Source organism: Leucoraja erinacea, chromosome 20, assembly GCF_028641065.1.
Source record: "Leucoraja erinacea ecotype New England chromosome 20, Leri_hhj_1, whole genome shotgun sequence".
Lineage (NCBI taxonomy): Eukaryota > Metazoa > Chordata > Chondrichthyes > Rajiformes > Rajidae > Leucoraja > Leucoraja erinaceus.
In genome coordinates, this window is record NC_073396.1 from 4,764,728 (window position 1) to 4,791,084 (window position 26,357).

General features: G+C 43.9%; 2 protein-coding genes across 2 annotated transcripts in view; one reads left to right on the plus strand and one right to left on the minus strand.

Moving 5' to 3' along the window:
• Positions 1 to 22,445, minus strand: part of LOC129706667 (importin subunit alpha-5-like) — a 36,998-nt gene extending 14,553 nt beyond the window's left edge. The window contains exons 1-3 of the mRNA XM_055651055.1: positions 22,317 to 22,445; positions 20,914 to 21,057; positions 1,000 to 1,128 (exon numbers count right to left, since the gene is read on the minus strand). Coding sequence (XP_055507030.1) covers positions 1,000 to 1,068 — 69 coding nt within the window. The 5' untranslated portion in view covers positions 1,069 to 1,128; positions 20,914 to 21,057; positions 22,317 to 22,445. The remainder of the gene's footprint in view (positions 1 to 999; positions 1,129 to 20,913; positions 21,058 to 22,316) is intronic.
• LOC129707108 (myosin-16-like) overlaps positions 22,319 to 26,357 on the plus strand; it is a 62,792-nt gene continuing 58,753 nt past the window's right edge. The window contains exons 1-3 of the mRNA XM_055651898.1: positions 22,319 to 22,608; positions 23,113 to 23,256; positions 24,879 to 25,035. Of these exons, the coding sequence (XP_055507873.1) occupies positions 22,408 to 22,608; positions 23,113 to 23,256; positions 24,879 to 25,035 (502 nt within the window). The 5' untranslated portion in view covers positions 22,319 to 22,407. The remainder of the gene's footprint in view (positions 22,609 to 23,112; positions 23,257 to 24,878; positions 25,036 to 26,357) is intronic.

Here is a 26,357-nt window from a genome sequence, read left to right on the forward strand (position 1 = left end):
TACAGGGTCTTGGTGAGACCACACCTGGAGTATTGTGTACAGTTTTGGTCTCCTAATTCTTGCCATAGAGGGAGTACAGAGAAGGTTCACCAAACTGATTCCTGGGATGGCAGGACTTTCATATGAAGAAAGACTGGATAGACTCGGTTTGTACTCGCTAGAATTTAGAAGATTGTGGGGGGGATCTTATAGAAACTTACAACATTCTTAAGTGGTTGGACAGGCTAGATGCAGGAAGATTGTTCCCGATGTTGGGGAAGTCCAGAACAAGGGATCACAGTTTGAGGATAAGGGGGAAATCTTTTAGGACCGAAATGAGAAAAACATTTTTCACACAGTGGTGAATCTGTGGAATTCTCTGCCACAGAAGGTAGTTGAGGCCAGTTCATTGGCTATATTTAAGAGGGAGTTAGATGTTGCCCTTGTGGCTAAAGGGATCAAGGGGTATGGAAAGAAGGCAGGTACAGGATACAGAGTTGGATGATCAGCCATGATCATATTGATGGGCCGAATGGCCTACCCCTGCACCTATTTTCTATGTTTCTAACCTTGGCCTTAAACGTACCCATTGACCTTGGCCACCACGGCCTTCTGCAGAAATATAACCATTTATCCGATTGGAACCATTCATCTTTCCTTTGATCCGAACAACTTATTCCAAGATTGACAACAACTACCTTCCTTTGAAACCACTGGAATGATTTGAAGCAGAAATTATGTATCCAGAGAAAGAATACAAAGACCCAAATAACGCACCCAATTCAGAATCTGATGATAAAAATGACATGCAAATATACTCCTGCACAACTATTCTCTACAGACTTCAGGGGATAAATAGACAATAGACCAATAGACCATAATTAAATCACCAACTATAAATTTCAGTTGCATATATTGAGCATTCACATTGGACAAGAGAGGGGCTATAGGCAGAGTAAATGCAAGTTTAATGCAAGTGAGAGCCAAATGAAGATAAGAGAATCACGCAAAAACAAATACCTGAGGGTTTTTGCCATAATTCTTGAATTTTTTCATCCTGTCATGCTCCGATTTGCAGCTGGACGGCATCTTCACAGCCGGAGTTTTTACAAAGACTGTGACAAAGCTTCCGACAATGCGAGCAATAAACTAAAAAACAAACAACGCTTTAACAGAAGAGCGCCACGACTAACTCAAAGTTAATCTATGTGAGCACAGGCAAGAAACCACAGTGTTCTATATATAACCATTCATCTCTCATCCCCTCCCATTCCCAATCTGACCTTTCTGCCCTGGGCCTCCTCCATTGTCAGAGTGAGGCCCAGTGCAAATTGGAGGAACAGCAACTCATTTCACTTGGGTAGTTTACACCCCAGCGGTATGAACATTGACTTCTCTAACTTCAGATAGCCCTTGCTGTCTCTCTCTTCATCCCCGTCCCCTTCCCTGTTCTCCCTCTAGTCTTTCTGTCTCCACCTACATACTATCTTTGTCTCCCCCCCTCCCCCCCCCCAACATCAGTCTGACGAAGGGTCTCGACCTGAAACCTCGCCCATTCCTTCTCTCCAGTGATGCTGCCTCACCCGCTGAGTTACTCCAGCATCTTGTGCCTACCATTCATCTCTCCTTTGATCTGGTTAACTGATTGCAAGATTGCCAAGTCCTTTTCAAACTCACTGGAACGATTTGAAGCCGAATTTAAGTTTACTGAGAATGAATACAACCTCACGAACGTCCCATCTAAAAATACCTCTAAACAACTGTTCTCTACGCACCTCATGTATTTATTTCCCCCTTTGGATTTTTAAATGGTTAACTAAACAACCCGTTGCAGTGCAATCTAGTAATGCTGCTTCCATTTTATTGCTCATTTTATGGTAGAAAATAATTTCATACAAATGAAATGAGAACCAGTTCAAGAGTTTTGGAATGATTAGTCACATTCTATCCCCATAAAGATCAGGAGCCCATATAAATGCAATGCAATTATCTTTCAAATACTCAAGCAGGAATATTAATTCTAGATTCAGTGGTTTTTGGGACAATCATTTGAAATGTAACAACTTTGCTGTTATCCACATTTGCTTTTAAATAAATCATTGTTCTGGAAATGACAGTAACTTTGTCTAGACATTCAGATGGCCAACTATCACAATGGCTTTGTAAGAAGATACTCAATGCATTGTAAGGTTAGCTCCACAAGGTAGACAGAAGTGCATTAGAGTCCGAGCATTGGCTTGGTGTTGTTTGGAGCTGGTACCTTCACAGTGCAATCTGCTCCACACTGCCTCTATGTCACGTGAACTTTATGCAAAACCAATTTTGGAGCATGCCACTTTAATTCCTTGATGGCATTTTTTTAAATCTTCATTCACTTACAGCATAATCTGCCTGCTACATCATGTGCTGATTAACCATACATAATATAACCATATAACAATTACAGCACGGAATTAGGCCATCTCGACCCTTCTAGTCCGTGCCGAACACATAATCTCCCCTAGTCCCATATACCTGCGCTCAGACCATAACCCTCCATCCCATCCATATAACTATCCAATTTATTTTTAAATGATAAAAACGAACCTGCCTCCACCACCTTCACTGGAAGCTCATTCCACACAGCTACCACTCTCTGAGTAAAGAAGTTCCCCCTCATGTTACCCCTAAACTTCAGTCCCTTATTCTCAAGTCATGTCCCCTTGTTTGAATCTTCCCTACTCTCGGTGGGAAAAGTTTTTCCACGTCATCTCTGTCTATCCCTCTCATCATTTTAAAAACCTCTATCAAGTCCCCCCTTAACCTTCTGCGCTCCAAAGAATAAAGCCCTAACTTGTTCAACCTTTCTCTGTAACTTAGTTGCTGAAACCCAGGCAACATTCTAGTAAATCTCCTGTGTACTCTCTCTATTTTGTTGACATCCTTCCTATAATTAGGCGACCAAAATTGTACACCATACTCCAGAATTGGTCTCACCAATGCCTTGTACAATTTTAACATTACATCCCAACTTCTATACTCAATGCTCTGATTTATAAAGGCCAGCACACCAAAAGCTTTCTTTACCACCCTATCTACATGAGATTCCACTTTCAGGGAACTGTGCACAGCTATTCCCAGATCCCTCTGTTCACCTACATCCTTCAATTCCCTACCATTTACCATGATTCTTCATGGAATTTCGAGTTGACCATTCTAGACAACTTTGGCACGTGGAGTTTGGGGGGGGGGGGGGGGGGGGGGGGGGGGGGGGGAGAGGAGAGGGCGGAAGAGTGCAAACAAGGGGGTTGGGAATTAAGATTTTAATTTGAACTCGAAGGCTATACAAGGGGAACCATTCCCATTGATAAAAGGGTGGCGGGTGCCTGGAACGCGCTGCCATGGTGGTGGAGAACAGAGATACTGTATAATAAAAGATGCTCTATAGTCTTTGGTGGAGAGGGACAAAATAGTAGCAATTTTCGGGTTAGGCACGTGGATATGCAAGGAATGGTTGGATGATGGATCATGTGGTCATCTTATAACATGGTCTCCGTTGCCATTGTTCCTATCCTATACCAGGGCTCAAGAACAGGGAACTCAGGAAAAAGACAACGTTTCGGGCCGAAACCCAAAGGTTGCCTTTTTCCTTCGCTCCATAGATGCTGCTGCACCCGCTGAGTTTCTCCAGCTTTTTTTTGTGTACCTTCGATTTTCCAGCATCTGCAGTTCCTTCTTAAACACAGGGAACTCACCTTGGGATTGTTAGAGCAATAGAATTGAAGTCAGACATGTAGTGAAGTTGGGAATGCACCGCCTGGGGCAGTGGAAGCAGATTCAATGTTGGTGAGACAAAAATGCTGGAGAAACTCAGCGGGCGAGGCAGCATCTATGGAGCGAAGGAAATAGGCAACGTTTCCAGCCGAAACTCCTTCTTGTTGGTACTCGCGGTGGGGAGCAAGTTACGCGTGATTGCAATTGTAAGAAGAACCGCTGGGCTAGGAATGGCTTAATGGTTCTTGTGTGGGCGTTGTCTCAATGTCGGAGAGGGGGGGGGGGGGAGAAACGGGACCCAACAGCTTAATTGATACAATAAATGCCCAATTATCACTTTGGCTAACGATTTTTATAAATTAAAAAAATAACATCTCTCCGTTTTTCTTTAAAAAAACCTCCCCACCCATCCAAGAGCTAAGACACTGGCAACATTAAGACACTGGCAACATTAAGACACTGGCAACATTAAGACACTGGCAACATTAAGGCGGAATTAAGACAAATCTAGACCAACACTCTTTCCCCAAACGCCAGTGAAACAACCTTGTTCGCCACTACCTGGATGAAACGGTCTCTAGCAATTGGAGATTAGCAAATTAATTCGAAGTCTACAAATGAGTGACCATGAAACCCACACCAACAAATACTGGCGAATTCTAACATCAACTCCACCTTCCAGTCACTAACTCGGATTCGCCCTTCGTTGACAAGGCAGCTCCCATAGAAAAACTTCATTGCGCACGAGTTTAAAAATACACACGAGGAGTCCATTAAGCGTTTTCAAAATCGATTTAATCTAATTAATTAATTCTCTCCGCATACCATGAAGGATTTCCTGGCGTCAAGGTCCCTCAGCAACCCATTGAATGATTTGAGGGCTGTGTAATATCCAATTATGCATTAACTTGAAGGCATTAATACAATTTGGATATTGTGTCGAGCTATTTTTAGCCTGGATACCAAGTTAGCGACATCGCGTAATCAACGCGTTCAACAAACCTCGTTTGTAATGAACGATAAATTCTGATACTTGAATCTCACAATCGATTTGCCACGAAAGACCAATAACGATGACCCAACCCAAGATTCAGAAAATTACCATTGCTTTGAATCTACTCGAACCCCATGTGTTGTTAGTTACCAGATTAATCAAGACCCTGATTTTTTTTTAACTGAAATTATTTTAAATCAAATTATTATACGGGATATTTACTAATCACGAAAAGTCTTAATACTAACGCAATCCATGTCAACAAAAGTGCAGCTTGGTTTTAGGAAGGGCCCGATAAATAGAATTATGGGGCAATTTGGTAGATTTGAACTGGCAAGAACACCGAACTAGCCCTGAACTGGAATTTCGGTAATTTAGCTACAAATACGTCGCTAAATCGAAAAAGGGTTTACAATCTCGATGATATACAACATTTCTTACTCAACAAAATAATTACATCCTATGCAACAAGGAGACTGCAAGAAACGGGAAGCAGAGGGAACGGCAGATGTTGCAATGCTGAACAAAGCCCAGAGTGCTGGAGGAACTCAGCGACGCCCTCTCCACAGATACTGACTGGCCCACTGACTAACTCCAGCACAGAACTCCATCTTAAACCAGCAACTCCACGGACATCAATGTAGAGTTCACAAAAGGAATAACCGAACAGGAATCATTCCAGGAATCGCGAAAGTGGCCGCTTCAAAAGTAGCAAAGGGCTCGAGGTTTTATTTAATTAACAAATTAAAGAATTGAAAATGAGAGCAATGAGATTAAGAGCAAAGATTAATAAAAAAAGACCTTAAAAGGAGTTAATACGAAGTTAATAATAAGTCAAATTATCAAGTTCAAGTCAAGTTATTGGGCAAAAGTAACACAGACATTTTGCACCTGATAGCATAGAAATGTTTCACAAAAACGACAGACTTTTGAGTAGTCCCTAATATCTATGACGAATAAATGGAACCTATTCTCCCTGCATCTTCACTCACCGCCGGGTTACTTTGCTGAATATCAACACGAGAAATGTGGAACTTGCGGCTGGGTTTAAATCTCCCGGCCTTTGCTCGTCTCAGCCCCTCTCTGCACTGGTTGGGTGACCCACAGTGAGCTCCGCCCAGGGCCCGGGACAACGTTGACCCGACCAGCTGTTTAATAAGCACTGATTACAATGAGAAAGACACTGTAAAAAGATACTTAATATAATGAGATGTTTAGTTGGATGTGATTTGGGGGGCAGGTAGAACAGCTTTGAAGGCTATATACACTGGGTTAATTAGATCTGTGTTAGATTATGGTTGTGTGGTGTATGGGGCTGCATCAAGTACTTCTCTTAAGAAAATAGACAACATTCAATATCGGGCATTGACAATATGTACAGGTGCAAGAAAAACAACTCAAACAGCAGCATTACAGGTTGAAATGGGGGAGAGATGCCTCTAGAGATGAGAAGGATTCAGCTTTCATCGGGCTGGATTTAAGAATATGTACAGGTGCAAGAACACCCAGCAAAGTTACTGCCAAACAGCAGGGAAAAGGAGAGAAGGAAACAATGGGTTTTGGATGGACCTCTAGGGAGATGACAAATCAGCATACAGCTTAAATGTGAATTCCAACGGTTCCATTACCCTCAATTCCACCTTGGCCACAGTCCAGAGAACAGTACCCTTTACACATTAGAACTGAAAAAAACCCTAAACAACTGGGAAAAGGAGGATACAGGGAAACATAAAAGTTTTGGTCCAAATGTATACAGATGCATCCAGGGATTTAGTAGATAAATCAGGCATAGCATTTATTGTACCAGAATTTCACAACAAAGTAGGGAAGAGGATGGGGGGTGGGGTGGGGTTTGGGGGGGCACATATGACAATAATGAACCACAATCTGAATGGGCTGCGTAAAATCCAAAGTGCAGAGTTCCTTTCACAATTTCATAAATTCATGACTTCTAGGAGCAGTATAAGGCCATTCGGCCCATCAGGTCTACTCCACCATTCAATCATGGCTGATCTATCTTTCCATTCTCCTGCCTTCGCCACATAACTCCTGACACCCCTACTAATTAAAAAAAAAATCTGTCAATCTCCACCTTGAAAATATCCATTGACTTGGGCTCCACATCTGTCTCTCGAATTGCTAGACTTTTCAAAAAATTAAACAGAACAATATAAAAATTAAAAGAAATAGCTACGATTGCAATTAAAAGTACAATATTTATACAATTAGCAGGAATGTACTATTCTTTAAAGGCTTTGAGGGATATGGGCCAAACGCAGGCAGGTGGGTCGAGTGTTGATAGGGCATCTTGGTTGGCACGGGCAAGTTGGGCCGAATGGTCTGTTTCTCTGCTGTATGTCTCTGTGACTTTACTATTAGCCTGGCCAAGCTAGAGAAGAAATTGTTAACATAAAGGTATTCAGAGGGTATAGATGCAAGGAACTGGTTTACAAAAAAAAAGACACAGAGTTATTCAGCAGGTCGGGCAGCATCTTTGGAGAACATGGATAGTTTTGGGTTGGGACCTTTTTTCAGACTCAATAAGAAGGGTTACACCACAGAAGGTCACCAATCCATGTTCCCCAGAGATGCTGCATGTTAATCCAGCACTGTGTATCTTTTGTAGTGCAGAGGGTAAGATTCTTGGTGTGTCGGATGGAACTGCAGATGCTGGTTTAAACCAAAGATAGACACAAAATGTCGGAGTAACTCAGCGGGACAGGCAGTAACTCTGGATTGAAGGAATAGCTCTGAAGAAGGGTCTGAAGTCTGAAGAAGGGTCTTGACCCGAAACATCACCCATTCCTTCTATCCAGAGAATCTACCTGTCCCGCTGAGTTACTCCGGCATTTTGTGTCTATGTAAGATTCTTAGTGGCAGTTTCCATCTTTCAAATGGGCTGTTGAACCAAGGGTTTGCAGGTTAACTGGCTTTTGGGTGAATGATACCAATAGTCTATCTTGCCAATTTTTCCATTCTTTTTAATAGTGCTGGAATAACTCAGAGGGTCAGGCAGCATCTCTGGAGAAATCTCAGGCAGCATCTTTATTTGTCAGGTCAGTCAACTCATTGCGCTGAAAAGAGTAACTATATCTCACAGTTGCTGTCCTAATATAAATATGTGTGAGGGCCCCATTGTCATAGTTCACAGATGCAGCAAGATCTCAACCTTTGGCAGAAACACTCTTCAAAAGTTCACGTGATAGGAGCAGAATTTGGCCATTCGGCCCATCAAGTCTACTCCGCCATTCAATCATGGCTGATCTATCTCTCCCTCCTAACCCCATTCCCCTGCCTTCTCCCCATAACCTCTGACACCTGGACTAATCAAGAATCTATCGATCTCTGCTTTAAAAATATTAATTGATTTGGCCTTCACAGTGTTGTTATCATCTGTGTGGTGCAGATTAGCAACTATTAAATCATCAGCTGCTGCATAATATAACATTAACTATTTTTGCTGTCTCCGTTTCAATCTTGGAGAGGTTTCACTTTGATGAAGACTGTCCTGCTCAGTGCCAGCTGATGAAATTTATTTATACATATTAACATCATTAATTAGAACTGAATGGATTCAAACGCAAGTGTCTGATGTTACTAAAAATATAGTTGAAATGCGCTTCAGATGCAGTCTAATGGGTCTCCCAGGATTTAACCGTTCAGCCATGAGAAGGCTTGCTAAAGAAGTAATGCATCTGTTTAGGAGTTCCCAGCGCTGATAGATAACGATAAAACTAACCACAGGAAAAGAATGATAACTGGGAATAAACTTCATATTTAGATTTTTTGCTATAATTCCTTTTCTATTTAACACATTGCTATAGACAGCAATGCTGACAAAACAAAACATCTTAATTGTTTTTGCACACTAACAGCATTGAATACTGATTTGAAGATGGTATAAATAGAATATCATACTCAAATTCATCCCCCATTTGAAACTGCTGCTGAGTGAAAACCTCAGCTGTCCAACTTCTGTCAAGTCTTTCCATGCCTGCACATGCACAAATTATCTTGTTTATAGGAGAAATTGTGGATATGGAATACTCTGCATTTTATTTTGTCTGTAAAACTTAATTCAAGAGCATCTGAGCTATAGTCAGGATAGCAGCCAAAGATAAGATGATAATTATATTCTTTTAAGATGCTATTGGCTTAAAAATGATAACTACTGCTTGCTGAATATACACCAATGTTCTTAATAGTTTTGACAATATAGATTATTTATTTACAAACGACTGAATATTTTTCTATCCATAGCAAATATTAACTTTTTAAGTCCAACGGCAGCAAGTGTTAGGTATTAGGTTTATGATTGTCACGTGTACCAAGGTACAGTGGAAACATCGAAACATAGAAAATAGGTGCAGGAGGAGGCCATTCGGCCCTTCGAGCCTGCACCGCAGCAAGCTTTGTTTTGCATGTAGTCCAATTAAATTGGATAATACTATACATAAATACAATCAAGTTTGTTCGCTCGTATGTGTGTGTGTCTGGCGACCCACAGCTCGCTGTTGGCTTCCGTCGTTGTCCTACCTGTTGATAGAATTGGTCTCCCGACATCGTGCCGTCGTCTGCGGGGATCGACACAAGAAGGCTTCTGTCATGATCCCCAATACAAGCAAGTCAAACTCAAGCACAATAGGTAGAGCAAGGTGCCAGGTACAGCGTGCAGAATATAGTTCTCAGCATTATTGCACATCAGTTCCATGGACACTGTTCAATGCCCACAATCAGGTAGCAGAAACTTGGACAGTTCCCTAGTTTATGGAAGGACTAACATGCAGAGACTTTTAACAGCAGCCAAGACTCCATCACCCAGCTGATAAAACTATCAGCTCCGGTTGTCTTTAGTGGCCAAGTAAATGTTGTCCCACCACTCCCCTATCCCAATCTATCCATCTTATAAAAGTATAAGAAATAAAAGCTAGACTAGGTTGAGCCACCGTTGAATTATAACCATGGCCAAATCTATCTTCCTCACTCTACTAACATATAGAAACATCGAAACATAGAAAATAGGTGCAGGAGTAGAGGCCATTCGGCCCTTCGAGCCTGCACCGCAATTCAATATGATCATGGCTGATCATCCAACTCAGTATCCTGTACCTGCCTTCTCTCCATACCCCCTGATCCCTTTAGCCACAAGGGCCACATCTAACTCCCTCTTAAATATAGCCAATGAACTGTGGCCTCAACTACCTTCTGTGGCAGAGAATTCCACAGATTCACCACTCTCGGTGTGAAAATTGTTTTTCTCATCTCGGTCCTAAAGGATTTCCCCTTTATCCTTAAACTGTGGCCCCTTGTCCTGGACTTCCCCAACATCGGGAACAATCTTCCTGCATCTAGCCTGTCCAACCCCTTAAGAATTTTGTAAGTTTCTATAAGATCCGCCCCTCAATCTTCTAAATTCTAGCGTGTACAAGCCGAGTCTATCCAGTCTTTCTTCATATGAAAGTCCTGACATCCCAGGAATCAGTCTGGTGAACCTTCTCTGTACTCCCTCTATGGCAAGAATGTCTTTCCTCAGATTTGGAGACCAAAACCGTACGCAATACTCCAGGTGTGGTCTCACCAAGACCCTGTACAACATATATTTTGTGTCCATCAGTATCCAATTATGTATCTGACTCAATGTTGAATTTGTTCAACATTTGACCATTCGTAGGTCTTAGGGCAGAACATGTCGACCATTCACCGCAGATATTTCTCATCTTGGAAGATGCATTGTACTTTTTATATCTATCTCACAATAATGCCATAACCAATAACTGCCACATAAAGGTTGTCGCCCAGGTGGGGTTTTGTGGGCAGCTCAATAATAATCTCATAACGTATCTCATCGAGAACTCGTAAAGTGTAACAAGGAAAAATCTCTATTTCGGTGAGATTGCCTCTCATTCTCCCAACTCTCATCTCTTGCTGTGATATAAAGAGTTGGCGGTGACATTATTCACTTGAACTTCCACACATTTCACCTCCAATGTCACAGTATATTATGGACCAAAGAAATCATGAGAGGAATAGATCAGGTAGATGCACAGAGTCTCTTGCCCAGAGTAGGCGAATCGAGGACCAGGGGACGTAGGTTCAAGGTGAAGGGGAAAAAGATTTAATATGAATCTGAGGGGTAACTTTTTCACTCAAAGGATGTATGGAACAAGCTGCCAGATGAGGTAGTTGAGGCTGGGACTATCCCAATGCTTAAGAAACAGTTAGACAGGTACATGGATAGGACAGGTTTGGAGGGATATGGACCAAGCGCAGGCAGGTAGGTTCAGTGTTGCTAGGACATGTGGCCGGTGTGGGCAAGTTGGGCCGAAGGGCCTGTTTCCACACTATGACTCACAAAATGGTTCTAAATCTGGAGAACATATTTAATCATTGAAAAATTGAGCAGCCTTCAGCTGTCACTAAGAGTCCACCTCTTCTTTTAGGTGTAGGTTTTCATGTGTACCAAGGTACAGTGAAAGGTTTTGTTTCACATGCGATCCAAACAAATCAGATAATACTGATATATGATCAAGCCAAACCTAAGTCCAATATGCACAGTGAAGAGAAAGATACAGAGTGCGGAATATTGTTCTCATCATTGGAGCGCAAGTTATCAGTCACATTCCCAACAATATTGCAGGTATTGGCCAACAATATGAAAATAATCTGACTCCTTGAAATTTGGCAGAAATAGCCACAATGTAATAAAAAGGGACTGCAGATGCTGGATCTCCTGAGAGATGGACACAAAATGCTAGAGTAACTCAGCGTCAGGCACATCGCTGGAGAACATAGACGGGTGATGTTTCGGGTTGGAACCATGAAAGAGGATCCCAATCCGAAACGCGACCTGTCCGTTTTCTTCGGAGATGCAGTCTGACCCGCTGAATTACTCCAGCATTTTGTGTCTATCTTTCACTGGTTGGTTGTGGAATCATGATTGGTTGCTGTGGAAATCTTGCTGAAACATTGATAAAATATAACGCCATCATGTTCATGGGTTTAAAACACCCTGATAGGCTTTACAGCCAATTAAATGCAGAGAGGATTAGTAAATGTTTCAATGAAGTAAACATTTTAATGTAGGAAACATAACCGTCGATCTGTCAGCAAGGGGCACACACAAACAGATCATGTGATGATTTTCTAAACGCTTGAAGGGGCCATCAGTGGGTTTGGAGAGAAGACTGGATAGACTTGGTTTATACTCTCTGATTTAGAAGATTGAGAGGGGATCAGAAACTTACAAAATCTTAAGGGGTTGGCAGGCTAGATGCAGATTGCTCCCGATGTTGGGGGTCCAGGACAAGGGGTCACAGCCTAAGGATACGGGGAAAATCCTTTAAAACCGAGATGAGAAGAACTTTTTTCACAGTTTCTATGTGAATGTCTGGAACTCTTCACATGAAGTTGAGGCCAGTTCATTTATATTTGTAGGAGGGAGTTAGATGTGTCTAAGGGGATCAGCAAGGGACACAGGTACAGGATACATGATCAGCCATGATCATATTGAAAACGGTGCATCGAAGGGCCAAATGGCCTACTCCATTTCTAGGTTCTATGTTTCTATGTTTTCTGTTAAGTATTTATTTCAAGGCATTCATAGAAGTCCAAACATAGGGTTGACATTAATTTAGCTGAACTTCTAATCATAGTCAAGCATTTTCACAGAAACTAAACCTGCAAATAAAAATAATAGTTTTCAATTAACATTTTCGATCATAAGGTCATAAAACACGGGAGCAGTATTAGGCCATTCGGCCCATCAAGTCTGCTCCGTCATTAGATCTATTTTTTTCCTCTCAACCACATTCTCCTGCCTTTGCCCTGTGAATGTTGACCCCTTTACTAATCACGAACATTTCAATCCCCGCTTTAAACACCCTCAATGTCTTGGCCTCCACAACCATCTGTGACAATGAATTCCACAGATTCACCATCCTCTGGCTGAAGAAATACCTCCTCATCTCTATTCTAAAGGCACGGCTTTTTATCCTGAAGCTCGCCCACGACTCGAAATATCCTCTCCATGTCCACTCTATCTGGGCCTTTCATTATTCGGTACGTTTCAATGAGATTCCCCCCCCCTCATTTTATACATTTTCAGAGAACAATTCAAAATTAAGATAGAAATGAAATTTTGTAAACAAACCTTTAAAAAAAACCAAAAAACAAATAATCTAAAACTGCAATGTATTGTGAAATACTTATCTGAGGTAATTACAGTTTACACATATAAAATTACTGCTTTAGAACGAGTAATGTTGTTAAGCAATAATTATGGCTCATTATGCAATTGGAAACTTCGACAAAGAGTGGCATCTTCAGTGTTTCCATAACAAGGATGATTTGTAAGTACTTGAAATTCTCTTCAAGTGACTGATTTCTGAAGATTATGCCGGAGTGGATGAGAGTAACGTATAGCTTTGGATGGACAAGTCATCAATGGCAGTATCTTCTGGATTGCCGTGTTCAGTTGCATTTACGTACTTCAAAAATTCTCATCGGCTTGTGATTTGTGAATGGGACCAATTCTGCTGTTGTTACAACATCAAGACCTTGACGAGGTACTAGATGACCATTTTACTGACGTGGTCTACAGGATAAATATTTGCCAGCACAGCACGGAGAATTCTCAAGCTCTTCTCCAAATGTTGTTGTGAGATCTTTTATGTTATAATTGCACAAAGAGCAGCTGCTTCACAGGTTCGATCCTGACCTCGGATGCTGTTGACAGGTGTGGAGGTGGAACGTTCTCCCTGTGACTGCGTGGGTTTCCTGCGGGTGCTCCGGTTCCCTCCCACACACTAAAGGCGTACAGGTTTGTCCGTTGATTGGGGTCGGTAAAATTGTAAAATTGTGTAGGACAGTGCTAGCATGCGGGGTGATCGCTGGTCGGCACAGACTCGGTGGGCCGAAGGGCCTGTTTCCATGCTGTATCTCTAACCTAAACTAAACATTGCTGGTTTGTAGGTTAATTGGTCTCTGTGATCACCGCGATCCTGGCCTCTCTCCACTGGCTCCCTGTGCGGTTCCGAATAAATTTCAAGGTCCTCCTTTATGTCCACAAAGCCCTTAACGGGCTCGCCCCCACCTACATCAATAGTCTGCTTCCCCACCACACCACCTCCAGGTCCCTCAGATTGGCCGACTTGGGGCTGCTGAACATCCCGCGGTCTAGGCATAAGCTCAGGGGTGACCACGCATTTGCGGTTTCAGCTCCTAGACTGTGGAACAGCATCCCCCTTCCCATCAGAACTGCCCCCTCCATCTACTCCTTTAAATTGAGACTTAAAACTCATCTCTACTCCCAAGCCTTTCTTGACGTCCTCTGAGTGAGGGCTATATGTATGTATTTATGTATGTACTTGATCTATGAACCAATGTTGTATAACGTTAGTACCTCCACCAATGTAAAGCACTTTGGCCAACGAGAGTTGTTTTTTAAATGTGCTATAGAAATAAAAGTGACTTGACTTGACTCTGTGAATTGCCCCAAGTGTGAACATATCGGCCTGGAAATACTCAGCAGGTCAGGGAGCATCAGTGGAGGGAGTGGAAAAATAAAGGTGGAGACACGAGGAACTGCAGATGCTGGAATCCTGAGCAAAGCACAAAGTGCTGGAGGAATTCAGTGGCTCGGGCAATATCTGCGGAGGGAGACGACAGAGGATGTTTCTGGTCGGGACCCTTCTTCCGACTCCCGAAATGTTGCCTGTCCTTTCCCTCTACAGATGCTGCCTGAACCGACGAGTTCCTCCAGCACTTTGTGTTTTGTTCATGTTTTAAGTTGCTGGGTAAAGGGGAAAGTCGGGAGAAAGAGAGAGTGTCTGTAGTAAGGTGAGGACTAATATGTTTACAGTACCACAGAGTTAACCACAGATATTTTTGCTTTTCAACATTCAACAAAATGTTACAGTCTTGGCCACAGTACCAACACGAGGTGTGAAGTGGAACCTGAAGTGTTCCATCTCAGGTGTAAACCAGGAAGAATATCATGGTTTTCCAGCATCTGCAGTTCCTTCTTAAACAGAATATCATGGTTTATCTTTCCAACAAAAGCTTTGACACAGGCCTTAGGAAAGAAAAAAAAAGTTTCATTCTGCCTGAGCATGCTCCAGGGAAAGAAATTCATAAGTTATAGGAGCAGAATTAGGCCATTCGGCCCATCAAGTCTACTCCACCGTTCATTATGGCTGATCTATCTTTCCCTCTCAACCCCATTCTCCTGCCTTCACACAGTAATCAAAAATCCATCAATCTCCACCTGAAGAATATCTATTGACTAGACCTCCACAGCCTTCTGTGGCAATGAATTCCAAAGATTCACCACCCTCTGATTAAAGACATTCTTTATCATCTGCTTTCTGAAGGTACGTCCTTTTATTCTGAGGCTATGGTCTCTGATCCTGGACTCTCCCGTGAGTGGAAACATCCTCTCCATATTCACTCTATCCAGGCCTTTCACTATTCGGAAATAACTAAAAATGCATAAAATATATGGCCGAAACTCTGTGCATAGTGGCCCTCAGACTTGGAACATAGAAACATAGAAACATAGAAATTAGGTGCAGGAGTAGGCTATTCGGCCCTTCGCAGCCTAACACCGCCTGTTCAATATGATCATGTTCTGAGGCTAATCCAACTCAGTAAACATGCCTGCAGATCTGCCTTCTCTCCATTAGCCCCTGATATCCCCTTAGTGGCCACAAGGGCCACATCTAACTCCCTCTTAAATATAGCCAATGAACTGAGCCTCAACTACCCTCTGTGGCAGAGAGTTCCAGGAGATTCACCACTCTTTGTAAATTTTCCAAAACCAAAGGGATTCTCATCTCGGTGGGAGGAGATGGTGCATTCTTTTTATCCTTAAGATTGTGGTCCTTGAATTGTCCTGCCTACAAATAGTAACCCTAACATCGGGAACAATCTTCCTGCAAAGTGCAGCACAGGCTAAAACCCCTTGGCAATTTTGTAACCATTTCTATAAGATCTGCCCCCCTCAATCTCCTAAATTCTAGAGAGTATAAACCAAGTCTATCCAGTCTTTCTTCATAAGACAGTCCTGACATCCCAGGAATCAGTCTGGTGAACCGTCTCTGCACTCCCTCTATGGCAATAATGTCCTTCCTCAGATTTGGGGCAGATTGGAACAAACATGATAGCCAAATGCTCGGACAGACTGGGGGCTTATTTTATGAAAAGGAAATAGCGAACACAAAATGGGTTCTGCACTAATAACACACGTCTGTCTGGAATTAGCATGCCGCTCTGAGGCTAATTGATGATTAGTGTGATTTAAACATGCCTGCAGATGCTGACATTTTCTTGTAGATTTAGCACTTGATATCTGATTAGTGACAGTTTACAGAAGAGATCTGTCTAACCTCCAGGCATCTTGTTCCACTGAAATTGAGACTGAACCTCTGAATGGAAACGTTGATATTTAAGGATGGGTCGGGACACATGGGTTTTTAATTTTCCAAATGAACATTGGGATATGTAACCCACGTGGGAGGAGATGGTGCAGGAGGGCAGAGGCAAAGATTCTGGTCCTTGAATGCTGCTCCAGTGCCTACAAATAGTAACAGTTTAATGCAAGGTGATGATCAATACAAGAAGCAACGTGCAGCACAGGCTAAAACCATGCGCTGGCAATCACACACCATCCTTGTATAGACCACACATGCATGCACTCATTTGTACATAGATACACAAGCATACACACATGTACACCCACACACATATACACACGCATTGACAATCAAACACCATTACATCCTTGTACAGAGCACACATGCATGCACGCATGTTATAGACACACATGTGTACACACGTATCACACCTGCACACATTTACACACACACAAACAGTTACATACTTGTATACAGCACACATGCACGGACTTGTGTACATACACCATCATCATTGGTGGTCACTCGAAACGAGTATGACTGTCCTCTCCTCTCCTCTCCACAGGGTCGTCTACTTGTGGGTCTGCAGATGTCTGTAGAGGCCGATCCGCGATCCACACGCCTTGGCGCAACGTGGGCAGTGGAGACTGGCGGTGGTTGGTCGGCGTCGAGTCCCCTTCTCTCTCTCTCCTCACGGTGCTGTTGCTTTGTCTCTGTGACACGGCCTAGTTCCGTTTCGTGACGTGCAGCTCCTTCCTGCACGGATTTCCTCCAGGAGCGCCCGCCTGTCCAGTTTAATGTGCTCCCTGTTGCTCGATGTGATGTGGAATTTCTTCAGACTGTTCTTGATGTTGTCCTTGAAGCGTTACTTTGGCCCGCCGGGGGCTCGCCGACCTTCCTTCAGTTGAGAGTAGAGGATGTGTTTAGGGAGACGTGTGTTGGACATGCGGATGACATGGCCAGTCTATCGAAGTTGGTGCTGTATTATTGTGGTGGTGATGCTGATCATGTACACACATGCACATTGTCAATAACACACTATTCACACATGTACAGAGCACATGCAGGCACTCAAGTGTACATATACACACACATGTATATACATATACACAGATATGATCACCCATTCACACTAGTTCTATGTTATCCCCCCCAATTCCTCATCCACTCCCTACACACTAGGGGCGATTTACAGAGGCCAATTAACCTACAAACCCGCACGTCTTTGGGATGAGGGAAGAAACTGGAGGAGAAGATGGGAGGACAAAATGCTTTTATTCAGAACAAACAAAAATGCAAAGTAGTAACACGATCAAAGATCGCCTACATTTGGCATCTTACAAACCAAGTTATCAAATTAAAATATTAACATTTTTATCAACAATACATTTGACCTCCCGCGGTGACCAGCGTCCAAGGACGGCTTCCAGAGTCCCCGTGGACACCGCGCGGGCACGGACGTAACCCCGGAAAAGGGGCAGGCAGCCGACCGCTGTGCGGCCATCGACTGCCCGCTGCCTGGACCCGCGAATGGACAGGATGTACCTTGGGAGTTCAACGTTGTGGCAAATAGCCTTGTAAGGCTGGGCAAGGAGACCAATGAGCGCACTTGGTTAATGCTTAATATAATTCTAGTCTTGCAATGCGTCACTTGAGCTTTTTAATTCCAGTATCAAGTGCATGTATAAGTTGCAGCTATTTCCTGAAGCCCAAGAGGGTCTGTTTATTTTCTGTGCATGTGCTTGATGCTGGAAGAATGTTTGCAAAAGTAGACAGCCTCCACAGTTGCAAAGTTGTTTTAGAAGAATATGGAAATAAATATGCAGTAAATATTTTGACATTGTCAGTTAGATCATAGATCGGGTCACAGGTCCAATGGCCCACATTGTTTGTGTATGGAACAAGTTCCCACCTCCAGCTTTCTTCCAGCTCTTTATACCCCCACCCCCCCCCCCGCCCCCCACTACTAACAGCTTGACCCATACTGTCGCCGATCTATATCCTCCCTGCTGCTTGACTCGCAGAATTACTCCAGCACTTTGTGACTTTTTTCGTAAGAACAAGCACCTGCAGTTCCTTGTGCTGCCAATTTAAACTAATCTCCTCTGCCTACCCTGCGCATGGTCCATATCCCTCCATGACCAAAAGCTTTGTATACACCACTGTTGTATCTGCTTCCGCCGCCACTCCTGGCAATGCATTCCAAGCACTCACCGCCCTCTGTATAAACCGGCACGGTGGCGCAGCGGTAGAGTTGCTGCTTTACAGCGCTTGCTGCGCTGGTGACCCCGGGTTCGATCCCGACAACGGGACATTAGTACGTTCTCCCCGTGACCACGTGGGATATCTCCGGGATCTTCGGTTTCCTCCCACACTCAAAAGACGTACAGGTTTGTCGGTTAATTGGCTTGTGTGGGACAGTGTTAGTGTGTGGGGGTCGTTGGTCAGCACGGACTCGGTGGGCCGAAGGGCCTGTTTCCACGTTGTATCTCTAAACTAAACTAAACTAAACTGGCCCTGCGCATACCCTTAACATTTTTCCTCTCGCACCTTAAAGGCATGCACACTAGACAACAACATTCTACACTGGGAAAAGTTATTTATATTTACTTTTACATTTCCATAACATTAATCTGGCGATTATTTGGTTACGCTACATCATATCGCATCATTTTCCTTGCACTGGGCAGTGAACTACCACTCAGTCCCTGATGGCAAATGTATGATGGAGGAGGGAGGATATATTTCACACACATTTCCATTTTTCCAAATGAAGAATTTTGTCTCTTCAAATTAATTATCGTGCTATTTCTGCAGCCAATGGTGCATGATAGGACGGGGATTTGCGTTCAAAGAGAATTATCAGAGATATTAATTTTCCTAGTTTCCTCACAGATGTTCATCTGTAATGTAGAAACAAGGAACTGCAGAAACCGGTTTACAGAAAAAGACACAAAATGCTGGAGTAACTCAGTGGGTCAGGCAGCGGCTCTGGAGAATTCAACCAGGAGTAGATAAATGGAACACCTTGTTGCAAAAACAGGGCGGCACGGTGGCGCAGCGGCAGAGACCAGGGTTCAATCCTGGCTAAAGGGGGCTGCCTGTACGGAGTTTGTACGTTCTCTCTGTGACCACGTGGGTTTTCTCCTGGTGCTCCTGTTTCCTCTCAGACTTGAAACGTGTACAGGTTTGTAGTTTAACTGGCGTCTGTAAAATTGTAAATTGTCCCCAGTGTGCAGGATAGTGCTAGTGTACGGGGTGATCGCTGATTGGCGCAGACTCAGTGGGCAGGGGGGCCTGAATCTACACTGTAGTCTAAAGTTTACAGTCTACAGAGAATCATTTTTCTTTGTTTATTTATCCTTTCAGAAACACGTCATGAATAAATGAATTATTTTTTAATATGGCTACTTTGTTCATTAATGCTGAATGTTGAAACTCTATCGCCTGTGTCTTAAGTACATACAGACTCCAGGTTAGCACCTGTTCCCTATCCCTTATACGGATATGAACTGGACCACAGAATTCCCATGAAACTGGCTATTAACTGCACCGTACACTGGGGATCCGCTTCAGCCAATGAGAGTTCAATTAAGGATGCTTTGCTTCATCATTTTTGCTTGCTCAGGAGATTATGCGTTAGTATAAAAGTCAAATTCCAATAAGACTTCACAGCAGCTTCTGCCCCCTGTGTCTGGTAAGTCTTTGGTCACGTTTCTGGTGGTGCGTTTATGATGCATTCCTCTTACCTTCACCATATTGACAAAACCTTAGTTAAGCTGCAAATTGTAATGCTTTCCTTTTCTTTGACGGGATAGCAGACCAACAAAAGCTTGTCTCTGTGCCCTTGGTACAAATGACAATAATAAACTAAACTAAACTAACTGTGCAGTGAAGTTTACCCCTTGGTTTACCATGATGGACTGCCGTTTCATATGAAGAAAGACTGGATAGACTCGGCTTGTACTCGCTAGAATTTAGAAGATTGAGGGGGGATCTTATAGAAACGTACAAATTTCTTAAGGGGTTGGACAGGCTAGATGCAGGAAGATTATTCCCGATGTTGGGGAAGTCCAGAACTAGGGGTCACAGTTTAAGGAGAAGAGGGAAATCTTTTAGGACTGAGATGAGAAAATCATTTTTACACAGAGAGTGGTGAATCTGTGGAACTCTCTGCCACAGAAGGTAGTTGAGGCCAGTTCATTGGCTATATTTAAGAGGGAGTTAGATGTGGCCCTTGTGGCTAAAGGGATCAGGGGGTATGGAGAGAAGGCAGGTACGGGATACGGAGTTGGATGATCAGCCATGATCATATCGAATGGCGGTGCAGGCTCAAAGGGCCGAATGGCCTACTCCTGCACCTATTTTCTATGTTTCTATGTTTCTATGTTTTTATGAAGACGTTTGCGATAAGTTTGTAAGTCGCAAATGAGTGAGATGATGTATTTTTTGTAGTGTGTTGGTATGGTTTGGACTGCACATGCCGAAAGTTGATTCTATCATTACTTTAAGAAAGATATTTTGAAAGAAAAAAAATGGGGGATGGGGGGGGGGGGGGGGGGGGGGGGGGGGGGGGGGGGGGGGGGGGGGGGGAGGGAGACAGCGATGTTAAAGGATGTCTGTTCCCAGGTGCTGGGAGAGTTCCTGAACCCTTTGCCTGAACAGTATGAGGATGGTTAAAAATGTGCCCTGTTATATGGATTTTGTGAGTTACAACCTTAGGCCCAGTTTACAATAGAGGCAGAAGGAACTGGACATGTGGGAATAGTTAGTTACCAGAGTGAAGGGGAAGATCTTCTTCTTATCGAGTCCACATCACAAGATGAGAAGTTGTTCAGCCAGAGCTCGGCATCTGCACACAATGGCGTCTGTCTTGTCGCTTCTTGTGCGTGCTGGTGGCCGTGACGTGAACGCTCTTTCCTTGACCCCAAGGGGAAGATATAGAATGCAGAATTTAGTTCTCAGCATTGCAGCGTAACAATTTCATAGACAATGTCCAATGTCCACTACGGAGGTAGATCTCAGCTGCTCGCAGCCTTAGTAAAGTGCTTGATAGGTGAGTATTTGTCACATCTATGCTCCGTTCCTAAGATAGTATTTTACACCACTGACCTGCCCCTGGTTCTGACCTTGCTTCCTCTGCTGCTGCAGCCTTTATCCATGTCATTTGTATTTGGGACTTGACGATTCTCATGTATACCTGACCAGCCTCTCATTTTACCACCTTCCCACCCACCACTTTGCTCCCCGATTATTCCCTTGTTCCTAGTCTTCTTCACCCCTTTCACTTCTTTCCCTCTTGACAGTGTTTCAGTTTGAATATCCTTCACCTTGTTTTCAAATCCCTCCAAGGACTTGATCACTCCCCCCATGCTCTCCATCTGTGCAACCTCTAGAAGCCTTGTGGACCTCAATGCTCCTCTCCTTCTCGCCTCTAATCTCTACGGATTTAATTTGTTCCAAGTCTGCTGGCTGTACTCTCAGCTGCCACAGTTCTAAGGGGTTGGCCTTTCAAAACTACAGCATTATAGTATTGTTTGCAACAATTAATATCAAACACATGCAGGCATTTGGCCTCTGGTTTTATCAACCTCCTCCAGATTGCGTTTCTTTGAAGTCCAGTGACCAACTAAGGTACCCAACCCTAAACATCACCCATTCACGAGGTGCTGCCTGACCCACTGCCTTACTCCAGCACTTTGTGCCTTTCATTGTAAACCAGCATCTGCAGTTCCTTGTTTCTCCATAGGCCATTAGACTTTAGAGATACAGTGAGGAAACAGGCCCCTTGGTCCAACTGAATCCACGCCGACCAGTGATCAGGACTGATCGCTATTCCGAGCACTCGGACTGCTGCTAGTACACTAGCACTATCCTACACTCCAGGGACAATTTACAATTTACAGCAGCCAATTAACCTACAGACCTGCACGTCTTTGGAGTGTGTGAGGAACCGGAGCACCCGAAGTAAACCCACGTGGTCACGGGGCGAACGTGCAAACTCCGCACGGGCAGCACCCGTAGTCAGGATCGAACCGGGGTCTCTGGCGCGGTGAGGCAGCAACTCTACCACTGCGTCACCAGCCCCTCCCCAAACCTCTGAATTTAATAAAGGCCGTGGGTAGTCAGATCGCCAGGTCAACAAGCTTGTGAGTTCTACAATCCTTAGCGTTTCTGACCTTTCTCTCTCCCTGTCTTCTCTTGTATTGTGCCTTCAGAGGGAGATCTCTGTTCTTCTCGAGCATAATCTGCAGCCAACTTGAATCCAAAATGGGAGGCAAGGGAGAATGTGGAGATGATGTTGATCCTATGCCTTTCTTGGCTCCGACCGAGAAGGAGAAGCTGGAATACCTGAAGAAGCCCTATGACATCAAGAGGTCCTGCTGGATCAAAGATGAGAAGAGTGGTTTCGTTGAAGGGGAAATCCAGTCTGAAAAAGATGAGCAAGTCACGGTGAAGACGGCCAAGACAGTAAGTGGCAATTATTACGCAATTTGTATTTGGGGGGGTGGGGAGGGGACAAAACCTTAATGAGAATTGAATAGAGAAAGGTACAGCACAGGAACAGGCCATTCTGCCCACAATATCGGTGCCAAACACAATGCCAAAATAAACTCATTTATTTTAGTTTAGTTTAGAGGTGCAGTGTGGAAACAGGCCCTTCGGCCCACCTAGTCCGTACTGACCAGCGATCCCCGTGTACTAGCTCTATGTTATTCCAGGTTCGCATCCTACACACTAGGGGGAATTCAGAGAAACCAACAAACCTGCACTTCTTTGGAATATGGGAGGAAAATAGAAAACCCATGCAGTCACAGGGAGAACATGCAGACTCCATACAGACAGCACCTACTGTAGAAACTCTACCGCTGCGTCACTGTGCCACCCCAAACCCATATGACCAGTATCAGTTATACTCTTCTACAGTAATATCATAGCTATTAAATTCTGACCATTTTTTGACTTATGTTTCAGACTGTGACTATGAAGAAGGATCTTGTTCAACAGATGAATCCACCGAAGTTCATTCAAGCCACAGACATGGCCAACCTGACCTTTCTGAATGAGGCCAGCGTCCTCGTCAATCTCCGGGATCGCTATGTCAACATGCGAATCTATGTAAGTCTCACACTAATCGTCACCTGCCCCTGTTGATCTGTGTGGGAAGGGACTGCAGTCGCTGGCTCACATCAAAGGTAGATGTGCTGAATGCTGGAGTAACTCAGCGGGACTGGCAGCATCTCTGGAGAGAAAGGATGGGTGACGTTTCGGGTCGAGACCCTTCTTCGGACTTGTGATGCTGCCTGTCCCGCTGAGTTACTCCAACATTTTGTGCCTGTGTTCCTTTGTGAGAAAGCAACGTGAAGGAACAGCGATCTCAACAGAAATGATCACCTGCCACTCTTTGTCCTGCCTCACCTTTCTTCCCGATTTCTTTACCCCCCCCCCCCCCCCGACCGCAACGTTCTCTGGATACTTTCAAGAGAGAGCTCGATAGGGCTCTTAAAGATGGCGGAGTCAGGAGATATGGGGAGAAGACAGGAACGGGGTACTGATTGTGGATGATCAGCTATGAATGGTGGTGCTGGCTAAAAGGGCCGAATGGCCTACCCCTGCACCTATTGTCTATTGTCTATAATCAGTTTGAAGAAGGGTCCTGACCCAAAATGTCACCCATCCATGTTCTTCAGCGTGCTGCCCGACCTGTGCTGTGAGTTACTCCAGCACTTTGAGCCTTTTTTTTTGTAAACGAGCATCTGCAGTTCCTCATCTCTCCATGGTTCATGTGGTGCATTTTTGTCCACCTCCTTTAGATGTTGCCTTTAGATCTCCACTTATAGCTACTGGATGCCCCGTTGTTGCGAATGCTGAATTTCCGATAAGACGTTAAACCAAGACCTTGTGAATTTAAAAAAAAACAAGCATTTTAAGGGGGTCAAGGGTCAATGGGGAGAAGGCAGGAGAATGGGGTTGAGAGGGGAAGATAGATCAGTCATGATTGAATGGCGGAGTTTGGGCCACTTGGCCTAATTCTGCTCCTGTAACTCATGAATTGTTTCATTGGTGCTTTTGGGAGTGTTTTGTGTCTAATTATGGGCGGCATTACCACAGTTACAATTTCAAAGGCCTTTCATTGTCTGAGAAGTGTTGTGAAGTTCCAAGCTCTGTCAATCCTTGTTGTCATTGTAGTTTCGGGTCAGTTGTGGATATAGACAATAGACAATAGACAATAGGTGCAGGAGGAGGCCATTTGGCCCTTCGAGCCAGCACCGTCATTCAATGTGATCATGGCTGATCATCCCCAATCAGTACCCCGTTCCTGCCTTCTCCCCATATCCCCTGATTCCGCTATTTTTAAGAGCCCTATCTAGCTCTCTCTTGAAAGCATCCAGAGAACCTGCCTCCACCACCCTCTGAGGCAGAGAATTCCACAGACTCACCACTCTCTGTGAGGAAAAAGTGTTTCCTTGTCTCCATTCTAAATGGCTTACTCCTTATTCTTAAACTGTGGCCCCTGGTTCTGGACTCCCCCAACATCGGGAACATGTTTCTTGCCTCTAGCGTGTCCAAGCCCTTAACAATCTTATATGTTTCGATGAGATCCCCTCTTATCCTTCTAAACTCCAGAGTGTACAAACCCAGATATTTAACTAAGACTTTGTGAAATCAATGAAGCAAAAGTGTTTTTATGAATGGGCAGCACATTCTCATTCCATTCCACCTGTGTTTGATGTTTGCAGACATATTCTGGGCTGTTCTGCGTGACTGTGAACCCTTACAAATGGCTGCCCATCTACGGCACCAGAGTGGCGAATATGTACAAGGGCAAGAAACGCAATGAGATGCCTCCTCATCTTTTCTCAATCTCTGACAACGCATATCATGACATGCTCATGGGTAAGGAACTGATAGATCGCACCCAAAGCTCCGAATCCAGTACTGAGCAGAATTCTGCATCGAACTTTAAAACGTTGCTTTTTATCAATAAACCTTCTCAGTTAGTTTAGTTCAGTTTAGTTTGTTGCTGACGGTGCCAAGGTACGGTGAAAAGCTCACATTGCATGCTAACTAGTCAGCTGGTCTGAAGAAGGGTCTTGACCCGAAACGTCACCCATTCCTTCTCTCCAGAGATGCTGCCTGTCCCACTGAGTTACTCCAGCTTTCTGTGTCCATCTTCAGTTGAAAGACTATGATGATGACATGACTAAACTTAGTTTAGTTTTGTTTAGTTTATTGTCACGTGCACCGAGGTACAGTGAAAAGCTCTTGTTGCGCGCCAACCATGATTACAATCAAGCCATCCACCGTGTGCAAACACAGGGTAAAGGGAATAACGTTTAGTGCAAGATAAAGTCCGATTAAAGATAGCCCGAGGATAGATAGTAGCTCAGGACCGCTCTCTAGTCATTGATATGATGGTTCAGTTGCCTGCTGACAGCTGGGAAGAAACTGTCCCAGCTTATTTTATTTGTAGGAAGGAACTGTAGATACTGGTTTACACCGAGGATAGGCACAAAATCCTGGAGTAACTCAGCGGGTCAGGCAGCATCTCTGGAGAGAAGGAATAGGTGACGTTTCGCCTCCCCGGCTTGTTTTTATTATCAATTGGCTACTTTAATAAACCAAGTTCAATATTTTTATGGAAAGGGCTGGAAAACGTTTGACAGAAGCTCCATTTACAGCAGGAGCTAGAGGCAGCACAGACGTTAGGGCAGGATGTGCAGCAAACCATCCATTTACTCAGCAAACAAAGTCTGTTTAAACAACAGAGGACAGCAAACAGGCAGACCCGTCCACTTGGAAACCTGAGTGTTTATCGGCTAAATGAAATCAATCTTCATTTAAGACTGTTAACAGCTTTTTGATTAGAAACTGAGTTATTCCTTTTGCAAAATGCACTGGGTGGAGGGGAGTTGCCCGCATATGTTGTGGGTGAAATCAAACCTGATACTTCCAACAGTGCAGTGTCCACGATGTGATTTGCACACACATTATTTCCCTTCTGGCAAAGGGTGGTAATGTCACATTTTACTTGTATGCAAGTTCCAATCAATAGTAAATAGGGGTTTTGGTAGCAGATGGAATCTGGGTACTCTCTGAGTACTGTTGACTTCAGCAGCATTTCAGTGTTTACATGAGCCTGTTCCACCAAACCATTGCCACACTCTCTCTCTGTCAGCCTCTCTTTTGGTCCTGCCCAGTACATCCACTGAGCACAA